We start from the raw sequence: 20,336 nt of genomic DNA on the forward strand, positions 1-20,336 counted from the left end.
CAGGCCGGGTGGCCCTTCTGGCTCCGGAGTTCAAGACTAAAAGGTGACCAGGTTTTTGCCATCAGGGGCGCTGGCGGACGGGATCGGGATTATCTCAGAGTTCCCATCTACTAGATTAGATGTCTTTTATTTCTTTTTCAGTGTTACTGTACATTTTTAGCCTCCATCTCTTGTGCTACCTTCTTGTTTTCACTCATTTCCACTGCTTTTATTTGACTGTTAAATAAGTGTTTATACTATTCAGGGAAATATCTATGTTGCAGTGTGGGTGTCCTTGGTGGAAATCAGATATGCAACTCTGATAGTATTAATGCAGTGCTTTACCCGTTTACCTATTTATCTATGGATGAGAACAGCTGAATGTGGGTGAGATGTTACGCTAGGCAGCAGAGCTGCATACAGAATATGTATTTACTATTTACATATCACATCATATGATGCTTCAGATGCTTTGAAGAGTTCCAGGAGGAGGAAGGTGTAAGTTCGAGATGCAGGGTGGGTTGGTTTTGATCACAGCTGACAACTGCAGCTCATCAAACAGCAGGGGAAATAGAACACAGGTCAAGGGTGGCAGTGCATGAAAGTGTATGTGTGTGTGTGTGTGTGTGTGTGTGTGTGTGTGTGTGTGTGTGTGCACGCGCGTGTGTGTATGTATGTATGTATGTGTGGATGCAACCTGCCAGAATTCCCAAGCTGTCCCCGGCGCTGCACAAACAGCCCTTGAATTTCCTCCCAAATCACACTACACTACCTCCCTGCACAGAAAACAGTCTGTGCTTTTGATTGCTGTTTGATACTTCAGTGCTCCTGCAGTTTGGCAAAAGGGGTTGGACTGACTTGTTATCTAGGGCAGCGTTTCTCAGTGTTTTCCATCTCAGGGACCAGCAGACATCTGATGAGTTTTTTTTTTTCCCTCCAAAATGAGAAATCCGCCAGTGGAAACACATGCCACACACTCTTAAAATATAAAATGAATTCAAACGGTGGTACTTTGAAACGAGTTGTGGGTTGAAGAACATTCTCCTCTATATTTAAGAGACATTGAAAGCTGAACGATCAACGATGAACTAAAATAGAAACAGAGCCCTTTGGAAATGAACTTCACATTTGTATTTTGTCTTTTGGCACAAGTAAGGATAATAATTCTCCCTTCAGGGACCGCTAACACTGAAAATAACACATTTATATTTAAGAGGCACTGTGTGAAAATACACTCTTGTTGTCAACTGAACAGCACTGTAAATTGGGGGTTCAGTCTCCCATCATTTCCTATTGAAATGTTGCAGATATGCCCTATTTACCCAAAGGAAACACTCATGTTCACTTGTGTATGTGCAGCTTGATATCAGGGGTGCATCATCACAAGCGATGTTGTGATTGTGGGAGGGAGGGGCAGCTAACCGACCTGGTGGACAGAGTCCAGCAGCTGTTGGGCAGAGCTCACCTGTCTGCTCTGCTCTGCTCTGCAAAGCTACATCAAAACCCAGCAGCTGACAAGCCTCCGTCACAAAACCTGACAACAACTCATCAGACCCAACCTTTGAAGTGATAATCCCATCTGTGAGATGTTTTTTTCCAGTAGGGGGTTGACATCCTTGGTGCTAAGATGATATTGTGCTGTTTTTGTGCTGCAGTGCTGAGACGCCACCTGTCAATCAAAGTGTGGTCCATGGGCTACGTCTTCTGACTTACCTTTTGTATTAATGAAGGCTTCAGCTGCAACAGTGATTACTGCTGTTATTGGTAAATACCCACTTCTACTTATTCCCAAGAAAATGCTGTTAGTGCTGCTGGAAAGGATCCATCCCTGTAAAGACCTGCGATACTCAATACCGCCTTTTAAAACATCACTATAAACGTTGTCATGAGTTATAACGTCACTACATTCAAAGCTGCTTCATAATGCCTCCCACATGTTTAGAGTTCATCGTTGTATAGAGCCTGAAAATATTTTAAAACATTTTTCCCCATTTTTATTTAAGAGAAATTATTCTATTTGCTGAAAAATTTGAAGTTTTTTAAAATCAGTTTTGTTTATTTATGTCGACATAAACACTTCAGCTACGACCTAAATGCCTACGTATAAAAAATGCCTCTTTTCAAACTTGAATCAAAATTTTGACCTGGAGCACAGACAGTGTTCAGAGAGGTGGACAGTTTTCCATTTGAATGCTTCCTGTCTCATCTGCTCGGAGAAAGCTTCTGGTCTCCTGAAATGTCAAGCAGCATTTCTGTAATAAAAATACAAATTAAGAGGGAGAGGCGACAAAAAAACTCGTCACTCAGCTTCGGATCGTTTATAGTTGAAATCTTTTGTTAAAAAACACTGAAGTTTGTTTTCTGCAAAGTGGAGAGAACAATCCTTTATGTGGGCCGCAGGTAATTTGAATAGGAGACGGTTTTCCTAAACTATTGTTATTTAAATAATGTCAGGATTCTTTGGGCGACACGAACAAATAAAAGCGTAACTGCAAACAAACGCTGGTTAAATTATCTGAGAAATTAAAATAAAATTACCATTATGCTGCTCTGAGTTTCTCTTTATAAGAGAAATACTGTCTCCACTCACTTTTATCTTCTTCTAATTTGCCATGTTTTGAGCGATGTTAAGCCACTCAAACTTCCTGCGGATATTTCACATTAAAAGATTCCCAAAATCAGGGAAAACAAGGAATAAAGGCCCAGTTATCTCTGCAGCAGGGGCAAATAAGGAATTTAAGTTCAGCTGAATCACTGCTGTGTTATATTAATTAATGACAGACAGCAGCTGAAAACGAGCTCATATGAAAACGTTATGGATTGTGACTTTAAAGCCAGGACGCCCAGTGGTCTCCTGAGTGTGAGGAGGGATGTTTTTGAAGGTGGAGTTGGCGTGTGAAGTCGACCGCCAAGGACGGAGGGAAATGAGGCCTGGCAGTCATCTGGAGGGAAAGTCTGACACGCTCCTGATTTTAAGATTCCTATTGTTTTATGTTGAGAAAGTAAAAGTTATATTAGACTCAAACTGCAAGAGTGTTTGTTTACTTTTGCAAACCAGACTGCAATAAACCTTAAAAGGGCTTATAGTGATTAAATAAAAGCGTGCTGTGTAATACCTAAAAAGGATTTGCTTTGTATGGTCACATATCGAGTAAATCACAACAGATGTCCAGCTCAGCATAAAGACTGCGCTGAGACCTAATCACTCACCGAAATTAAAAAAAAGTCATCCTGTGCAGGTCGAGCGTTGAGCAACACTGCCAGGTTTGAGGGTTTGTTACCCACCGGGGCTACTCATGCTGAAAATGTGTGCACACATGGCACACTAACAAGCTCTGGGAGGAAGTATCGACCAAATGGCACCAGGCACCGGTCTAGTTTTAGGTTTTTGTTTTACACTCAATCGGAGTCTGTTTAACAGTTATGCATGAATAGTTTCGTCGGCGTGTATCAGACAGGACTTTAAAAATAATGCAGGGCCGTCGAGCTTTGGATTTGCAGTAGCCTAGAGAGATACTCCGCATCTAAAGAGTCCGGAGGGTGGTGAGTTTTTTATTTTTCCAGTTGCGTTTTGAAAAGCAAAAATATGAGGAATGTATTAAACAGAGTGTTTATCTGGCTAAACAACTTACTACCTGCAGTAGCAGTGCTATCACAGTGTCATTTCCATCATTTAATTAGCTCGGACTGCAACAGCCACTGTGTGGGAGCTGCTCTTGGCTGCTGCTACATCAGAGTCAAGACCAGCTGTCCTGCTCTGTACTGGATCTTTACACTGCAGCAGCTCAAGCCAACGTAACACTAGGCAGCGTTTCCTCTGTCAAACACCTCGGTGAGTCGTCACCCTGAAAGTCTTAGATAAATAAAATAAATACAAACAAGCGGCTAAACGGATTTATGTTGTAGTGACATAAACGTCTTTATAATACCAGGACGAACTATCTCTACGCTGCATTACAAGAATCTTCTTTATTTCTTCTACAAGGATCATTAACTGGTGAAGGGCTGGGACCCATTAGCGTTAGCATCAGTCTTGTGGCATAATATAATATATGTAGAATAAAGTGAATATTTAAGATCCTTTTATAGGATTCCTGTTCTAAGACAAATCACGTAGAAACTGTGAGCGGGAGTGTTTTCAACTAATTCATGGAGCTGCTGTTGGCTTAATTATCTACTGAGACTTTCCTGTGCTTTTGAGGCTTATAACTCCAGCTCCTATCCTTTTATGTCGTGTTTTTAATGTATTACGCTACATTTCTTATTTAATGCTTTTATGCAATATGTAAATCACTCTGAAATGCTTTTGTGTTGAAATGTGAAATATATTAACAGCCTTACAGAGAGTCGACCAAATATGGTGCTGCACATAGTTTCACATGAGTCATGCCTATGATCAAGAGTGAAAAACACATCTTCAGTCTGCTCTCTTGTTAATCAGCATCTCCTTTCATATGGGAGGTGCATGAAAGCATCAAATCTGCACGTTATTGTCATTTACACACAGCAGACTGGGATTCAGTGAGGTTGTGTCTCAGCTCACCATCTTGTCTTTTTTAAAAAGCCCTTAGGGTTTTTGTTATCTCACCCGCACATATTATTGATTGCAACCTTTTTCTGTTATTTTATCTCTGTGTGTCTGTACGTGTGTGTGTGTGTGTGTGTGTGTGTGTGTGCGTGTTTTAATCACTTTGCCTCTGTGTTTCTTCACTGTACAAATGGAATAAATTGAATTGTGGGGGTCAGAGCTTTCATCTGGATTCGCCTCTCAGTCTATTTCACTGAAAGAGCAGGTGGTCCAAATAATCTGTACGTTCCACATAAAACAGAAAATAGTTCCTGACAGCGGTGCCTCTGGCTTGGTCAGGAGCTTCAACAAACACAACTAACAATGTTCACTGGTCGGTCGGCCTGCGAGGGATCGTCTTTTGACTGCCGCACTAGTGAAAACCTCAGTGTGTTTTACTCCTCTCACTGTGAGGTAAAGAAGAAGTGGCTGCAGCGCCTCGGGTGCTTTATATAAAAACTGTGGACGGATATCAAGCAAACTGCAAGGAAATGTGGAGAAATGGAACCAGAAAGACTAAAATATGAGACGCAAATCTGCAGGTAGACTACACAGAGGAATGTCTGTCATGATTTAGACTACTTACTACCCTGGCAGAGGAAAGTAGAGTAGTGCTCTCTCAGTTGCTACAGGCAATGAAATACAGAAGCTACGAGTAAATTTAATTCGCATGAAACAGCACAGCTATACAAACCATCTGCCATAATGTAGTCCATTTATTCTGCCTTCAGGTAAGCTCCTACCTCTGATTTTAGAGGTCATGAATAGACACTAAGTGGTATTGGTTAGAGATAATATAATCTACCTTGTGACAAAAGTATTTTTTAGTGGCTGCTTTGTGATATACAGTAAATTAAACTGCTGACAAGTGTCGACTGTGTTATGCATTGCAGCGTGACGTCTGAGTTCTCCTGGTTGAACCTGAAAGCTGCTCTGCAATGCTAAATAAATTTGCATTGGGTGTTTTTGCTTATGATGATGACGCTGACCCAGGAGCTCAGGTAAACAACACACATTGTTTACTGTTGTTTGTGTGCTAGAAGACATGGTTGTCTAGGTCTTTCTTTATCAGGAAGATTTAAAAAATAATCATTTTAGTCACATTTTTTCATGTAAAAATGACAAACCCTAATTGCAGCTTTGAACATCATATTTAGTATCTTTAATTGTATTTCTATTGGATCACGGACTGTATGTTTAAATACAAGTCGTCTGAGTCAGAGATACACAGCAGACTCTACTGCAGACACTTGCCAGACCGATGACAATGATGTTCAGGCTGTGAAAACATACGTGCTATAACAGTTCTGCCTCTACTCTGTCCGGTGCTCGGACATCGCTTTGCATGGTGGCTCATGCGGCACAGGAAGCTGAAAATTTCCATTTGTCGAACAGCATTATTACCTGGACAGGGAAGGGTACAGGCTTCTTTCAGTCTGATCTGCTTGTCTCCGTCGACGGCGAGCTCCAGGCTGCTGCACAGCTCCTCGTCCACCAGGCTGCCGTCGCCGTAGCTGGAGCCGTCTGACACGAGGCAGGACAGGTTTCTGTAGCGCATGCCGTGACCACACACCACATTCTGACAGGACGGGAACACCACAGAAGAAGAAGCAGAGGAAGGAGGAGGATGAGTTACTTCAGTCAGGGAGAGGAGTTACATGAACCTGAAGTCACTTGGGGACAGATGAGCGCTGGTTAATTTTAGCTTTGGCTGCTCATGTGGCGGCAGCAGCCACTAGTAAAGAGATTTGTATTTTTATGTCTGAATTACAATAAACAGAGTGGATGATTGAGAGTGATGCAGTTTTGAAACATACACAGGTATACATGTAATTAATGTGTAAAGTGCATATGAACATTAACTGCTGATGCACGTGTCTGTCCGACTATTAAAGATGGTAATGAAGATAAAAGCCACTATCCCTTATTGATTTCCATTATTAAATCAATATCCAAACATCAAGGGCAGGTGTACATAAAGACTTTGAGCTAAATCCGGAGACTAACGTGAGACTAACTCACTTTTCATGGACAGTAAGCTTTCTGAACTGACTGGAGTTTTGAGATCTGATCCTGAAATCTAAGGGAAAGAAACCTGCTCACAGACGCTCATTACTGTTCCTGTCTTTCAAAACTATTCTTGGCTCAGTTTCCTTCAGTTCATCAACAACAACAAAAGACTCTGCCGTCTCTTTGTTGGACTGCTGAAGAAACCTCAAGTGTTTGTGTTTGTAACAAAAGCCAATTTGTCACCGAGTCTTACGTAAGTCATGTTCCCTAATAAACATAGATCAGATAAATGCTTGTGTTGAAATTGAGTTTCACTTTGAATTCGATGAGTTGAGTCTTTTTAAGACTTTTAAAGTATTTATCCCCGTGATTTTCATGAAAACTGGTCAGCAGTTTTTCAGCAATGCTCATTTTTTGGTATTTTTGAAAGGAGGTGTGGAACAGGCAGGAGCAGCAAGTTGAACTCAACTACTCGCACCATGTGCAGCATGAAATCACATTACAGTTACAGTTATTACCGACTGACCTCTTCATCTAACAACATGGATCTGTTTGGCTGCAAACAGACACAAAGAAGCTGCAGATACAAAGTGTCTGCCGTAGCTGTAGTGAAAAAAAATCACTTGCCGTTACCATGGTAACCACGGAGGTTGCCAGATTAACCAGGACTTCAACTTTAAAGACGAGCAGACATTGTGTATTACTAACTCAATAACAAGAGACTTCATTAGTCACTTTATTAGTTGTGTAGCATCTAAAAACAGACAAAAGAAAATCAGGTCTGACAGTTTGTTTCTGTGAATCATGGGTAACGGCTGATCTCCGAGCTTTCTGTCTCCGCGTCTCTCTCTGTCATTTGTGAGATTGACATCTGACAGAGTTGAGTGAGGGGAACAGGTGATGTATTTGATGTATAAATAATTAAGCTCGCCCTTTCTGCCCATAAAGCAGCAACCATGCGTTCACGGTTTTCTTTTATGTCATAAAGCAATGCGGCAGATTTCTTTAACAATCTGACCTGGTGGCACAAAACGCACAATGAAGTATGAAAGCTGCCAAATTCCTTGGCGAAGGTATTCGTTTGCAGTAATGTATCAGCATTAAATGTGCATTACATTGATTTTTACCATCCATCTCTCAAAATAAGTGTATGAGCATGGATTTTATCAGGTTGTTCATCAATACTAAAGACTCCATTATTTTTTGCCAGATGCTGAGATTTCTTTTTTTTCCAAAATCCACTTTCTGGCTCAAACTCTTATGTGTATTGATCTGGGCTGAGCCAGGCACCTGTCAAAGTTGCATTTCTTGTAGGCTGACAGAGGTCGATACAGTTATTAATATTTAATGTCCCTGGATTATGGTATAACGTTATGATTTATTGACCCACCTCCACCCGACACTCGGACCAGGGGCTGTACTGCCAGCGGTAGCAGGGTCGGACGGGGCAGGGCTTCCACTGCTCCATCTGCGAGGGGCAGGGCCGGCCGTCGCCCTGAGACGCCTGGACCACCGACCGCCGCCGCCACATCTTACCTGGAGAAAACAAAAGGTGACATCATCAGTGTATTATTATTCATTTTCCCTTTTTTAATTTTCATTTCAAAAAGATTTTTTCATGCTGTACTGACACAATCTGTGAAGTGACTTGAGGACTTGTATCGCCATGGTTACACTGCGTTCATTTTTTGCAGATGACATTATTCTATAAAAACAATTATTGTTTAAATAAATGAAATTAAGTACCACTCAAGCCAGAAAAACAACAGCGTCCTCTGTGACCAGCTCTTGAGTCCTGTGCTTTAGCAGCGTGACATAAAATAAATGTCCAGTGATTTTTTTTTTTTTCTGTGCCTGTAGAGGTTTAGATTTCTGTCTAAAATAAAACGATTACACACAGAAAAGTAAAGTGGCTGTGTTTTCTCTTCATAATAAACTAAATGCAAACAGATGGGACACATGTGGTGACCATGGCGGTTTGACACACAGCAGTAATCCACTCCCTCTGTAAACAACTCATTTTAGATGCATGTTTGTTTTGAACGCTTTAAATGAATCTCACTGTGCGCAAGAGCACTTCACTTAACAGAGCAGGAATTCCTAAATAGCCTGAAATACGGCACTTTCTCTCTGTGCCGTCTTTGATTGGTTCTTGGTCCACTTGACTGAAATGGCTTTTTCTTTTTTTTTTTTTTTTTTTTTTACTCCACATCAATCAACAAACTGACTTTAAATAAATCCAATACATCACAGCAGCTAACACCTCAGAGACCGTTGGTTTTAAGTGCAGAATCGATGCTATGAATTAACTGAAAAAAAAAAAAAAGACAAGTATACGCACACGCACGCATCTCAAAATCCAACCTTCCTGTCTTCCTCTTTTAAATAGCCCACTCTCAAATCTCACAACCCTTTATTTGCTGCATATCCCACTTTGATTTTCACCTTGCCAGACCAGCAATCTGCTCACCTCAGAGCAACCTACGACATCTTTCAACACGTAAAACACTAACCAGCCTTCCCACACACAAACTGTACGATCTCATATCCTGTTCCAACGAGAGAACATCTCCCACACACACACGCACACACACACACACACGCACACACGCACGCACACACACACACACACACACACACACACACACACACACACACACACACACATCAAATGAGATCCCTTCTTGCTCCTTTAGCCGTTCTTGAACTTTTATCTTATTCCTTGTGATTTAGCAGCTCCCGCTGCAGCGCCTCTTCTTCAAAGTCCTGCCCACAGCCCCAAGGAGCAGGAAGATGTAATGGGACAGGATCAGCTGATTGAGCTGCTGGAGTTGCAGCCAGGTAAACAGGAGAGCACATTTTTTTGCCGGCCGTTTGACGACACTTTAAAGCAATCACTGTCTCTTATTCAAACACCTCCTCTCTTTTGTTTTGGTGAATTTTTCTGGCCAAGAGCCTCCGGTGGGAGCAGGAAGTGTCTAACTTCTTTAGTTACCCAAGTACATTTTCTTCATCAACACACACACACATCGCTTTGGTGTGAAGTTACACACATGCAGAGAAAACTATTAATGCAAAAATACTGGGATGGTTTTTTCAAACTGGTCCCTCTACGCCTTCATGTTTTCACTCGGATCCTCCTGCCTTACATTTACACATGCATGAATGGATTATGACACAAAGGGCCCCTGGGCACAGACATGTAACAGGCCCCTCACCCCTCCTACATGGGAGCACACCCTCACACCAAAAGAGATGCAAAAGGGACACAAAATGATTGTGAGCCGAATCATTTGTAGCAATTTTGTGTCTCATTCAGTGACATTTTTCAAGGTGAACTCTCCAGTTCTGATGTTATTTCAAACACTGCACCTGGGCTTCAGTATCTAGTTCACACTGGAGATGAAGGGAGGTTGTCTGACTCCTGCCAAAGCTTCCTGCCGCAGCAGATTCACACAGACACTGATCTGTACAGGCATTATACTAAATACTACAGCACATTATACAAAACAGTAGAGAAAACCATCAAAGAAATGAATGCAGAAAAGATGCAGGTTCTGTTACAGCTGTTCTGCTGCTCTGATTCAAATTCCATTAGTAATTTGCCCGTGTTTTAATTAAATATTACTGCGGCCTCTGTACGCAGCTGCGATATGAAGGAAAAATGTAGAAAAACTAATACTACGTTGGATTTGATTCACAAAGAACCAATATTAAATTACTCTGATACGGATCAGGAGCAACAGAAATAATCAGGACATCCCAACTTTTCTGAGTTCTGTGATTGTTCAACAAAAACGTCTAACTTCATACAGACGCTGTGGCTTTAGGGCCCCAGGCCTCTGCCCTTCAGGCCAGTTCAATAATCCATCCATGCTGCCAACTACAACTGCAGCCTTCTGGTACTGACCACTGAACATCACAACTTAGAAGTCAGACGGAGAAACAAGTTTATTTCAGCTGGAAGGTTTTTTGATTGAACCATATGTGTATATATGTTTAAAGATTGAGCCGGGAATCGAACTCACAACCTCTCTGTCACCAAACCAAGTGATCAGGGCTTTCTGAGCTACAGCAGCTCTCACTCAAATAACAATCAGCTGACAACATCATCATAATGATAATAAAGCTCAAGTCCGCCTCCTCACATTAACCATGTAATTATCGTCCACCTGATGCCATGCACACCTGGGTGGACGTGACACCTGTTCTTGTGTGTTTAATGGAGGTGAGATGATACCAGTCAAGTGATGCATGTGTCTGACATGTTGTAAACCTTTCAACCCCTGAATATAAAGTTTCTCCTTATTTTTCTCCCTTTAGTTTAAGTTTGTTAAATGAATCTTACTCCACACTGTGACCGAGTCAAATACAATATACTGTCTGTTCTGTACCAGCTTGGTCCAACTCTTTCAGACTGAGTAAAATATTCCCCCCAAAACTGATATATTTGGTATCTTCAGTAACTTTATGACCTCCAGTGGAATCTGCAGTTTCTGTGGGTGTGAGCCGTGTTTGGTTGCACAGCGTGAGTTTGTATTGACTCAACCAACAGCAGTGAGCGAGGTTTAAGCTTTAAGCTGGATCACAGGACCTTGTTGTCTGTTACACTTTCAAACTTTAAAACTAGATGTTGTTTGACCATTTGCCATCAACACTGCGAAGTGATCAGGTTCAAACTAATTCGGCATCATCTTTTATTTCATATCTGAAAACAACATTTATAGTCAAGCTTTAATGTAAAGGTGTTTTATTATTTGGATTCTAAGTGCTTGTTTTTGCTTTGCCTTACTTCGCTCGCTCTGGCTTTTACTGCGATTTAATCTCATTATTGTACATTAATAATCATTTCATCATTTCAATATGCTGCTTGATTGATGATGAAAAGATGAACTGGTGTCATGTTAGTAAAAGGTCACAGATTTGTCACCAGTGAGTCAGTTCCCTGATCACACTGGAAGTCGCTCAAGATAAAAAGGCTAAATGTCAAGATCTATTGCACAATGTTAGCTGATTATAGTGTTGAGCAACATCTTTGATACCACGAGTCTTACCCTCCAGTCCGCAGGTCTGTGAACAGTCTGACCAGGCCGACCAGTCTGACAGCTGACAGTTGACGGGACACTCGACCACGCAGGAGATGATCATCTGCCACTTCTTCTCCAGATTCAGCTGCAGCACATTGAGGGTAATTCATGACACATGATCGAGTCGTCCACAACACAGATGAACAGTCATGGCAGCAATCGATCTATGACTGCCAGACAGCAGCTTGACCTCTCAGAACTACAATTCCCAGAAGTCTTTGTTCTGGCAGGGGGAAAGTCTACGCCGAGCAGCATCTGGCCGGCAGAGTTGGAATATCGAAGCTGCTGTGAAAGCCATCCTGACACTGTGTTTTTGTGAATGAGCCAGATGATGAAGGTGGCCAAGGGTTAAATAGCTGTGGGGACGGCTCTGCCACAGGCCCCCGGCTACAATTACAGGGAGCTGGGACACATTATGAATGAATAAAACACTCAGCCTACAGCAACGACAACAATCTCTGCACGGGAATACGTCTGAATATTTCATGTTGCTGTGGGCCTAATAGTACAAGAAGGGTACAATAATATATTGTAATGACTGATGTGATTAAGTCATTAAGAAAAATGAGTGTGTCAAAGAAAGAAAGTAAAAACGAAACTGCCCAAGAAACAAAAAGGGAAAAATACCAAACGAGACACTTGAGGAATTTTCTGCAGGTCTCACCTCCTCGCAGAATTTTATATCCACCGATTTGCCGTCGCTGCGAACACAGTCCAGCATCCGGGTCTTGATGCCGCTCCCACACACGGCGTTAGGACTGAGCTGACATGTGCTCCAGTCTGAGGAGAAACAAAACAAAGCCACATTTACATTTCTGGCGGATAATGTTCATGCAATGCCAAAATAAAGTTAACTCAGAGTGCTTGATACAACACTACAGGGATCTGTTAGTGCCAGGCTGAAATACCAACAACACAGGCAATCCCCCGCGACACAGTATGGGCCATGTTGTTTATAAAGGATTACTACATAATGATGCAACCACAGTCTCGTAGCGCTGGCCACTGAGCATCATTAAGTCCATGCATTTTCTGAATTTGATTCCTTCATGTCACAAGCAGCCCGGGGACTGTCAACTAAAGTCGCACAGAGGTTTTGTCGTTTCTTGGTTGTGCTGGAGGTTTTCTGAGCTTTGTCACGAACAACTCCACATAATGATAGGTTGAATAAATATGCAGTGAACAATTAGCATCTATTTTCCATCACTAATTTCATCTACATCTACTTTCTGCAAATAATCACTCAAAATAAATGTCACAGAAAATAAAACCCAGCGACACTGTCATCACTGGAATTTTTGCTCTGAACTTCATCAGTGCAACTCTAGGAAAAGCTCATTTTCCATCAAAGCATACATCAGAGCTGTTTTGAAGTCTTTCGGGGGCAAGTCCAAATCAGATCTCAAGTCATTTGAGACATGTCTAAAGTCAAGTCTTAAGTAAATTGCGAGTCAGAATGCAAATCTTTCAGGTCTGAAAACTGACAACTAAAATGGCACGCTGTTTGAACATTTCTCCACAGCGAGACTGCGTTCTTTTTAAATGTGTCGGCGTGACGAGCGTGTCGCTGTTCCTGGCTTTCCTCACGCTGTCTTATTTATTTATTCTACCAGAACAACTTGAATGTTTTTGCTTTCAAATCCAGATGTGTCTCCGTGCAGCCAAATCCAAGATAAGATCATATTTGTGACAAAAAACCTGCATTAACTCTTTTTTGGTGTGAGATATTAACATTTTAGATTGAGGAACTCATGTTCTGATTTGGTGTTATTGTACGGGTTTGAGAAGATAACACAAAAGGGTCATTGTGCTGAGAAAGGCGTGATTGACACCTGACGAGTCAGCAACTGTTGTTCTATTGTTCGCCTGACAGGATATAAAGCCAGGTCTTTAGAGAACAGCCGTGTTGGGTCGTCTCTGTGTGCTGCATGACTTAAAGAGATCCGATTCATCACGACGCATCTGTAATTATTCAGAGGACTAAAGACTCTCGACATTCAAGAGGAATTTCTTTCGCAGGGGCAGAAAAAATCAATAAGGGTTAATGTGTTAACAGTCATTTGTTTGCACATCCAACAGAAACAGAGCAACATCAGCATTCATCTGAAGCGGTGTTTGTGTCCATCTGATGAATGGTAAGTCCAACATTTACTGTTTTTGGTCTCGACCAACTCCTGAGGGAAACACATGGCTTCATTAACTGCTGAATGCTCCATGTGTTAACCAGTTAACTGTGTCTCCTCTCCTTGATGCTGGGGTGGTTTTCTACAGCTACACGCTCCATCTGAAAACCACCAAAACAATAAAGTTTCAGGCCGGAAAAACTGAAATTATGTGTGATCATCTTTACAATCGATCCACTGTTAATATGGAAATATTGATTACAGTATGACTCAACCAAGTCCTGACTCTCTCATTCTGGCTAACGTTACATACACCTGGAAAGGACAAAATAAAATATGTGTATAAACACTCTCATGATTTTTATTATTCATTATTTTATAGAGAAATGTTTATACATGATGGCAGACATTAAAAATCAAGATGAACTACAAGAAAAGTTGAAAACCTTTTCATCCTCTAGCAGTCGAGTAGCTGTTAAATCCCAGAGTTCACTCATCACAAATTCTCCAACTACATTTTATAGCCTCATATGATAAATGTTACCCGCCAGCTTGAACAGCTCATAACTTTACCTCACATAGCAAATATTTATTGGTGTTCAGCAGGTTGCTGCGATTCATATTACCGTCCTGGGTGCAAGCAAAGCTGGAAGGCGGGCGAGAGGGAGTCGTGGTATCGACGGGAGCAGGAAGGAAAACGAGAGGAATGTATTCAAGTTACAAGAAAATAGCATTTCACTGGTGTTCTGCTTCTGTAGCTGGATGTATTCTCAGTCGAAGCAGGGATGGAGCGCGGGGACAGAACACGAGGAGAGGCTCTTCACGAGTCTTCAAATGCTTGTTGAATGAATAAACCCCAGACAATGAGAAAGCTGTGGTGTCTTAGCTTTTAAAGGGTGAACACACAGAAACACACTGTCGCACCACGTTGTCCTGTGTTACTCTAACAGTTGCTTTATATGCTGATATACAACAGCTCGTCCCAATTCAGGGGCTGCATCCTTCGCAGGCTGCATTTGAAGACCGATTGCGTCACAGCGGCGTGACAGGGCTGTCCTGTTTCGAAGGCGCCTTCAAATGCAGCCTTTTTTTTTTTTTTTTTCCTGTGGCCCCACCTATCCCAAGATTCACTGCTCACAGGTAATGAAAGCAAACAACACCGACTGAGAGCCAGAGATTACACTTTTAAATAAAAAAGTACTTAAATAAGTAGTAAGTAAGGTTTCAGCTCAGTTCAACGGTACAACTGTTAAAACCAAGGGCCTTAAAACTTCAAGTTATGTGTTGTCAAGGTTGCTAGGCGACAGGAGCGGATACAGCAGGTGACACAAAGCGAAAATCCTCTGTAGGCTAGACTGTCTCATTTCGGTTTATGAAGTCTATGACGGGACACACCTCAACGGGCCGCGTCCTCCGAAGGATACAGCTCCAGCTGATGTACAACGACCAGATTTCTAATATAAAATATCAAGATTTTATCAGACTGATAAAAGATTGATGAGATTTTATGAGGTGCATTGACACAGTGCAACTCCATCAAATTAATTACCAGCTATTTTGCTGACATAAACAATCTCCTCATTCCTTCACTGCAATGTATCTGGATAGATGTTTTAGGACCGACGTGTCATGCATACAAATCAACTACTTTAAGCATCCAGATGACTCAGCAGAACGGCGAGCACGCCCTGTACTTTCCGTACTGTAAGTTCGACTTCAGCTCATTACCTTGCATGACACACCTCCTCCCTCTGCCTCCCTTTCCTTCTGCCACAGCCTTCAAATAATCACCCTGTGTGTTTCTTTGTTGTCTCTTTGGAGTCAGACTCTTAAACAGCTTCTGGCTGGCAAAGATCACTGTCAATAACAGATGATTACTTTGTCAGCAAAGAGGTCATTGGAGGTTTAAAACTGCTCACTTAAATCCAATAACTGTGGCTGCCATCAGCATCCTTTTATGCTGGCATCATTAGTGAGTTGTGTGGGCAGGCGGTCAGATCTAAGTTTTCTCTTCTGACAAAGTAACCAGGATTTAAAAGCAACATCACCACAAGTTTTCCTCACTAAATCTCACCACACAATTTCAGAGCTGTGAGAGGCTGAACCTCGGCACACCTCCACCTTAAAAAATATATTTCTATGAAGTAAAGAGATGACATTTTATTCCAGACTTAGGGTGCAAATGCCTTTAAAACCACAGTGTGCCATGCTGTTGTTAAAAAAACCCTCTGTGACAACAGGGAGGCGGAGGTATCATCATGAAGTGTGCCCTCCGCTGACAAAGATGAGTGGCTGTTTTTAGCTGCAGAGAGCTCGTTTGCAAACTCAACTCAGGGAATTGTGTCTCCTTCTGCCGAGGAGCTTTGTGGCACTCTGGGGACCGAAAATAGGGAGATTGCAACAAGAAAAAGCGACAGTAAGAGACTCAGAGAAAAGGCGGCAAGAAAAGGAGAGAAACACTGAAGGAAGAAGCAGCTTGGATGGTCTCGGCATCAACAATGAAAAAAAAAAAGAAAGAAGAAAAGTGTGTTTTACCCAATAATAATCTCTGCTTCTATATTATGTACACACACCTTGGGAAGCCTGTATGCCACTGTGAACCCAGCAGTAGGGATTATATGTCACATCTCTTGGTGTAACAACACAAGAAGGAAGACGGGAGGGTTGGTGAGAATATGAAGCAGCAGCGACGAAGGCAACACAATAAAAATTTCAACAAGTGAAATATAGGAAAGCTGCCAATCTCTCTTCTTGTTTATTTTTTATCGAAATAGTTTGTAACAGTTTCCAGAATGAAATGTGAAAGAGTAACCTCTGTGACGCGGTGATATCCTGCAGATTAGAGAGCAGAGAGTGGGAAGCATGCAAAGTCAAATCTGTCTGATTACAGTAAATCAAAATGTATTTTCTATTCTCAACAGTCACCACAGAGGTGCCACCGAGGAAGGCACTTAACCCACAGCAGCCAACAGTCAAATGTTTTACCTCTACTTCGCTTCCAGACTTTAAAGGTCCCATATTTTACACTTTCCTGTCTTTTATGTGAAGTGTTGATCCATAAGTTTTAAGAACCAAAAACATCTCAGTGTAGTTTCACATCTCCTCTCTGGAGCTCTAGTAACAACAGGTCGGTGAGCCAATCAGAAGAGAGGAGGCTCAGAGACCGATTGGCTAACAGTTTTCTGAGTGATCGAAAACCAAATCCTGCAAGGTTGGGTTGTGGGTTCAGGTGGGCGGGGCTTGGGCTGTGGCTGAGAGTGGCGACCGCTTTCTTGTGACATCACAAAGTTACAGAAGTCCTGAATACAGGCTGTGAGCATTTCTCTGTGGACTGAGGCTTTGATACTTTCACAGTATTAATATAGAAGCTAGAGCTGATCTATAATCACACTACACATAGAAATCTACCTTTATACAATAGGGGATCTTTAATGGCTGTAACTGCAGAGATCTGCAGAAAAAAAACTTACAAACCGACAAACAAAAAAATGATCCCGTGATCAGAGAGGAGCTTTGCAAAGAGCTCCATTAACATTACATCATCATAACACAGCACACAGGCTGATAAAACCTTGCAAGGTTTGCAATTATCTTACTTGAAAAAAAAAAAAGTGATGAGGCTGTTGAAAACAGAAAAACAGATAAGTCAGTTATTGATTCCTTGTCTCGCTGTTAAAACAGATGAGGAGTCTCATTCTGAAGTGGAGACTGTGTTCACAGGGATGTTCTCCCAATTCAATAGCTGTTTTCATATTGGTGTTGTGGTTAAAGTTGAGAAACGTTCAACCCGAAACACCCACGGCAGCAAAAACCTGCTCCGTCCAAAACACAAAGCACCAACAGTATTGTCATAATGAGGAGACACACGATGTTTTCACGACCTGACAGATGGAAGGAAACTCAGCTTAGTCACTCCAACCCGCTGCACAGATATGAAGCTTTTCTATTCTTTGACATGTACTCCACCTGTGATGTTGTAGAAGTAGTTGAAACAGTTGAGGTTCAGGCTGCACGGCTCCGGATCAGTCGTGTCCGGACACTGCCTCCCCACACTGGGCGACCGGAGGGTGAGCGCCGTCCGCAGTCGATTGTTGGTTCTGGTACAGGGCTGAAACAAAGACGGACCGTCAGAAGCTGCAGCCTGTAGAGTGTGTACATGATTAGGCAGTCCTCATTGCAGAGTGATAAGAAATGAATACAGACGTATCCCCGGACTGGAACAAAGCCACAGAGCTCCTGTCACACTGATGCTCATATTTATTGAACATTAAAGCTGATAACTGTGAATTTGCCTGCTTCTGGATTGTTTCCCAGCTTCTAGAGCCACAATTCATTTAAGATTTCTTGTCAAGACATTCTCCCTCAGTTTGCGCAGGCCCGGTTCCTAGGGATTCCCAGTATGTGGAATTTGATTTTTTTTTTTCCAGCGGGAGATGACAGGACGGCTGAAATGGATATTCTGGAGGAATGGTAAACCACCAGATTCTACACAGTCATTGCTTGCTCAGAAGAGAGTTGGGGGAGAAAATGACAGCCTTTGAATAACTCCATCGCCGGCACGATGAATAAAACATGCACGAGGCCCCGCTGGTGCCGCTGCAGACTCCATGTCGAGATTGGAATTGTGGGAAGTCTTTGTGTCAAGCACTTTGGGAGAGAATGGGGTGTGATTAACAATGGCCAATGTGATGCTGCGAGAACAGCAGGTGAAACCGGAGCAGTTAAAATGGCTTTTTTACCACGAATCAGAGGTGTCAGGGCTGGAGGAGCTGAACGGGACGTTCTGACACCTTACATGCTTGTTTCTTTTCTTTTTTTTAAGTGAGAATGAAGATTACGTACATGCTGCAGCCTGTTGGTGTGTGCTCTCCAATCAGGGGCTGGTGTCTCTTTACAAATCTCGACTTTAATATTTAACACAGAGTTGGAAAAAGGATCATTGCATATCTTATAAGTCAATATTTTTCTGAAATGTTTTTTGCCAAATGATAATCACAAACAGCCAGGTTTATGTTCGCCACTACATCACTTCTGTGTGTGTGTGTGTGTGTGTGTGTGTGTGTGTGTAAATGTAAATTTGGAAACCTGCTCAGGAGTTCCGAGTCTTTATCATAAATCACCTTCCTTCCCTGCTGAACACACAGTGAGCACACTATAATATAGGTGATGTATCAGCCATTTTCTTCCTGCTTCCCAGTTCATATATCTCTTTTATTCTTCCTTGGTGGACGAGAAATAACCTGTTGACAAAGATTCAGTCACTGCTCACAATAATACAGTGCAGCTACGCTTTGAATTCCTCGAGCCTCAGAGGAAATATTTCTGACAAGAAAAAGATATCATGATGAATCTCAGTGGGCTTCACAAAAAGTCTGACGCTCCCATATCTCCTCTGTGTCAGACAGCTGAGCTGCTGCTGTCTGATCTGGGTTCAGCTCTCACCAGGCTGCAGCGGCTCCAGGGCCCCCAGTCGTTGAGAACGCAGTCCTCGGGGCAGGGCAGACGGCTCTCCCTGGCCCCCAGGGGCATCTCCTCCGGGTCACATAGGTAATCCTCCACGGGCTCCGACGGGCCGTCGATGGTGTTCAGCATGCACCTGTGGGATTGGCCGACAGACACACTGAAGCTGACCTCATTTCAGCAAAGCTGATGTTGCGCTCCAGCGAACAAAAGAGACGTTGGCGTTGGCTGGTACATGAGATACTTAGCAACCTGCAGCGGAGTGTGTTCCTCCGTTACGAAGGTCAATATTAAGTAAAAATGGAGTGTCAGTGTAAACACAGACAGTCTGAGCATGGACAAGCTGAATTACAGACCTGAAATGAAGTTGCACTCCACTTTTAACTTTCGTTTTAGGTTTTAACCAATGGTTAAAATACCGCAATAAATACACATATACAGAAAAAAAATCCTGGCTTTCCTCGACCACCACTGCCACCACATTTATTTTAAAATTTCACCTTGAAATTGCAGATTTCTAACATCATTTTTTTTATTTGATGTTTTTCAAAAAACATGAAACTTTACTCAGGGTTGTTAGTTTGGATGTGTCACATGTCTTTAAGGTTTGACTGCCTCCAACTGTTTTTTCTTATGAACTAATTAATTACACAAAATGTAAAACAGCAAAACTGTCATTTTCAATCATATAAAAATAAATAATATAAAAAAAAAAGGATTAAAAAAAAGCAAATTGTCACATATGAAAAGCTCGTTGTGGCCATTTTTTAATCCATTTTCTGTTGACTGACTAATCAACTAATTACTTCAGTGCTACATTTAATAGCTATGAAAATGCAAATATACATTATGCAAATAATGTAAACATGAAGAGAAACAGAAGGACAGAAAAACTCTTTGACACATACCTGACTTTTCTGGTCTGGACGCCTTCGCCGCAGTTCTCCTTTAAGTCCACGTTGCTGACTTTCCACACACTCCACGGCTCAGCCACCCAAACGTACTGATTGCAGTCGCTCTGACACGGCACCACCTCATACACCTGAGGACAGAATAACCTTATTCATGTGCTCGACACTTTCACGTGGATTTCATGGCACATTTTCTTAC

At 42.1% G+C, this 20,336-nt stretch overlaps 1 protein-coding gene and 1 long non-coding RNA gene across 2 annotated transcripts in view; one reads left to right on the forward strand and one right to left on the reverse strand.

The window, feature by feature from the left end:
* LOC130172316 (thrombospondin type-1 domain-containing protein 7A-like) overlaps positions 1 to 20,336 on the reverse strand; it is a 184,156-nt gene that overhangs the window by 57,883 nt on the left and 105,937 nt on the right. Inside the window, exons 16-22 of the mRNA XM_056380948.1 lie at positions 20,135 to 20,268; positions 19,209 to 19,362; positions 17,733 to 17,874; positions 12,308 to 12,423; positions 11,611 to 11,728; positions 7,947 to 8,092; positions 5,951 to 6,125 (exon numbers count right to left, since the gene is read on the reverse strand). Coding sequence (XP_056236923.1) covers positions 5,951 to 6,125; positions 7,947 to 8,092; positions 11,611 to 11,728; positions 12,308 to 12,423; positions 17,733 to 17,874; positions 19,209 to 19,362; positions 20,135 to 20,268 — 985 coding nt within the window. The remainder of the gene's footprint in view (positions 1 to 5,950; positions 6,126 to 7,946; positions 8,093 to 11,610; positions 11,729 to 12,307; positions 12,424 to 17,732; positions 17,875 to 19,208; positions 19,363 to 20,134; positions 20,269 to 20,336) is intronic.
* LOC130172318 (uncharacterized) lies at positions 13,597 to 14,637 on the forward strand. Its single transcript, XR_008828255.1, has 2 exons — positions 13,597 to 13,778; positions 14,370 to 14,637. It is a non-coding gene; the product is annotated as an uncharacterized LOC130172318 (long non-coding RNA).

The sequence above is a fragment of the Seriola aureovittata genome, chromosome 7 (genome assembly GCF_021018895.1).
Source record: "Seriola aureovittata isolate HTS-2021-v1 ecotype China chromosome 7, ASM2101889v1, whole genome shotgun sequence".
In the NCBI taxonomy this organism is placed as follows: domain Eukaryota; kingdom Metazoa; phylum Chordata; class Actinopteri; order Carangiformes; family Carangidae; genus Seriola; species Seriola aureovittata.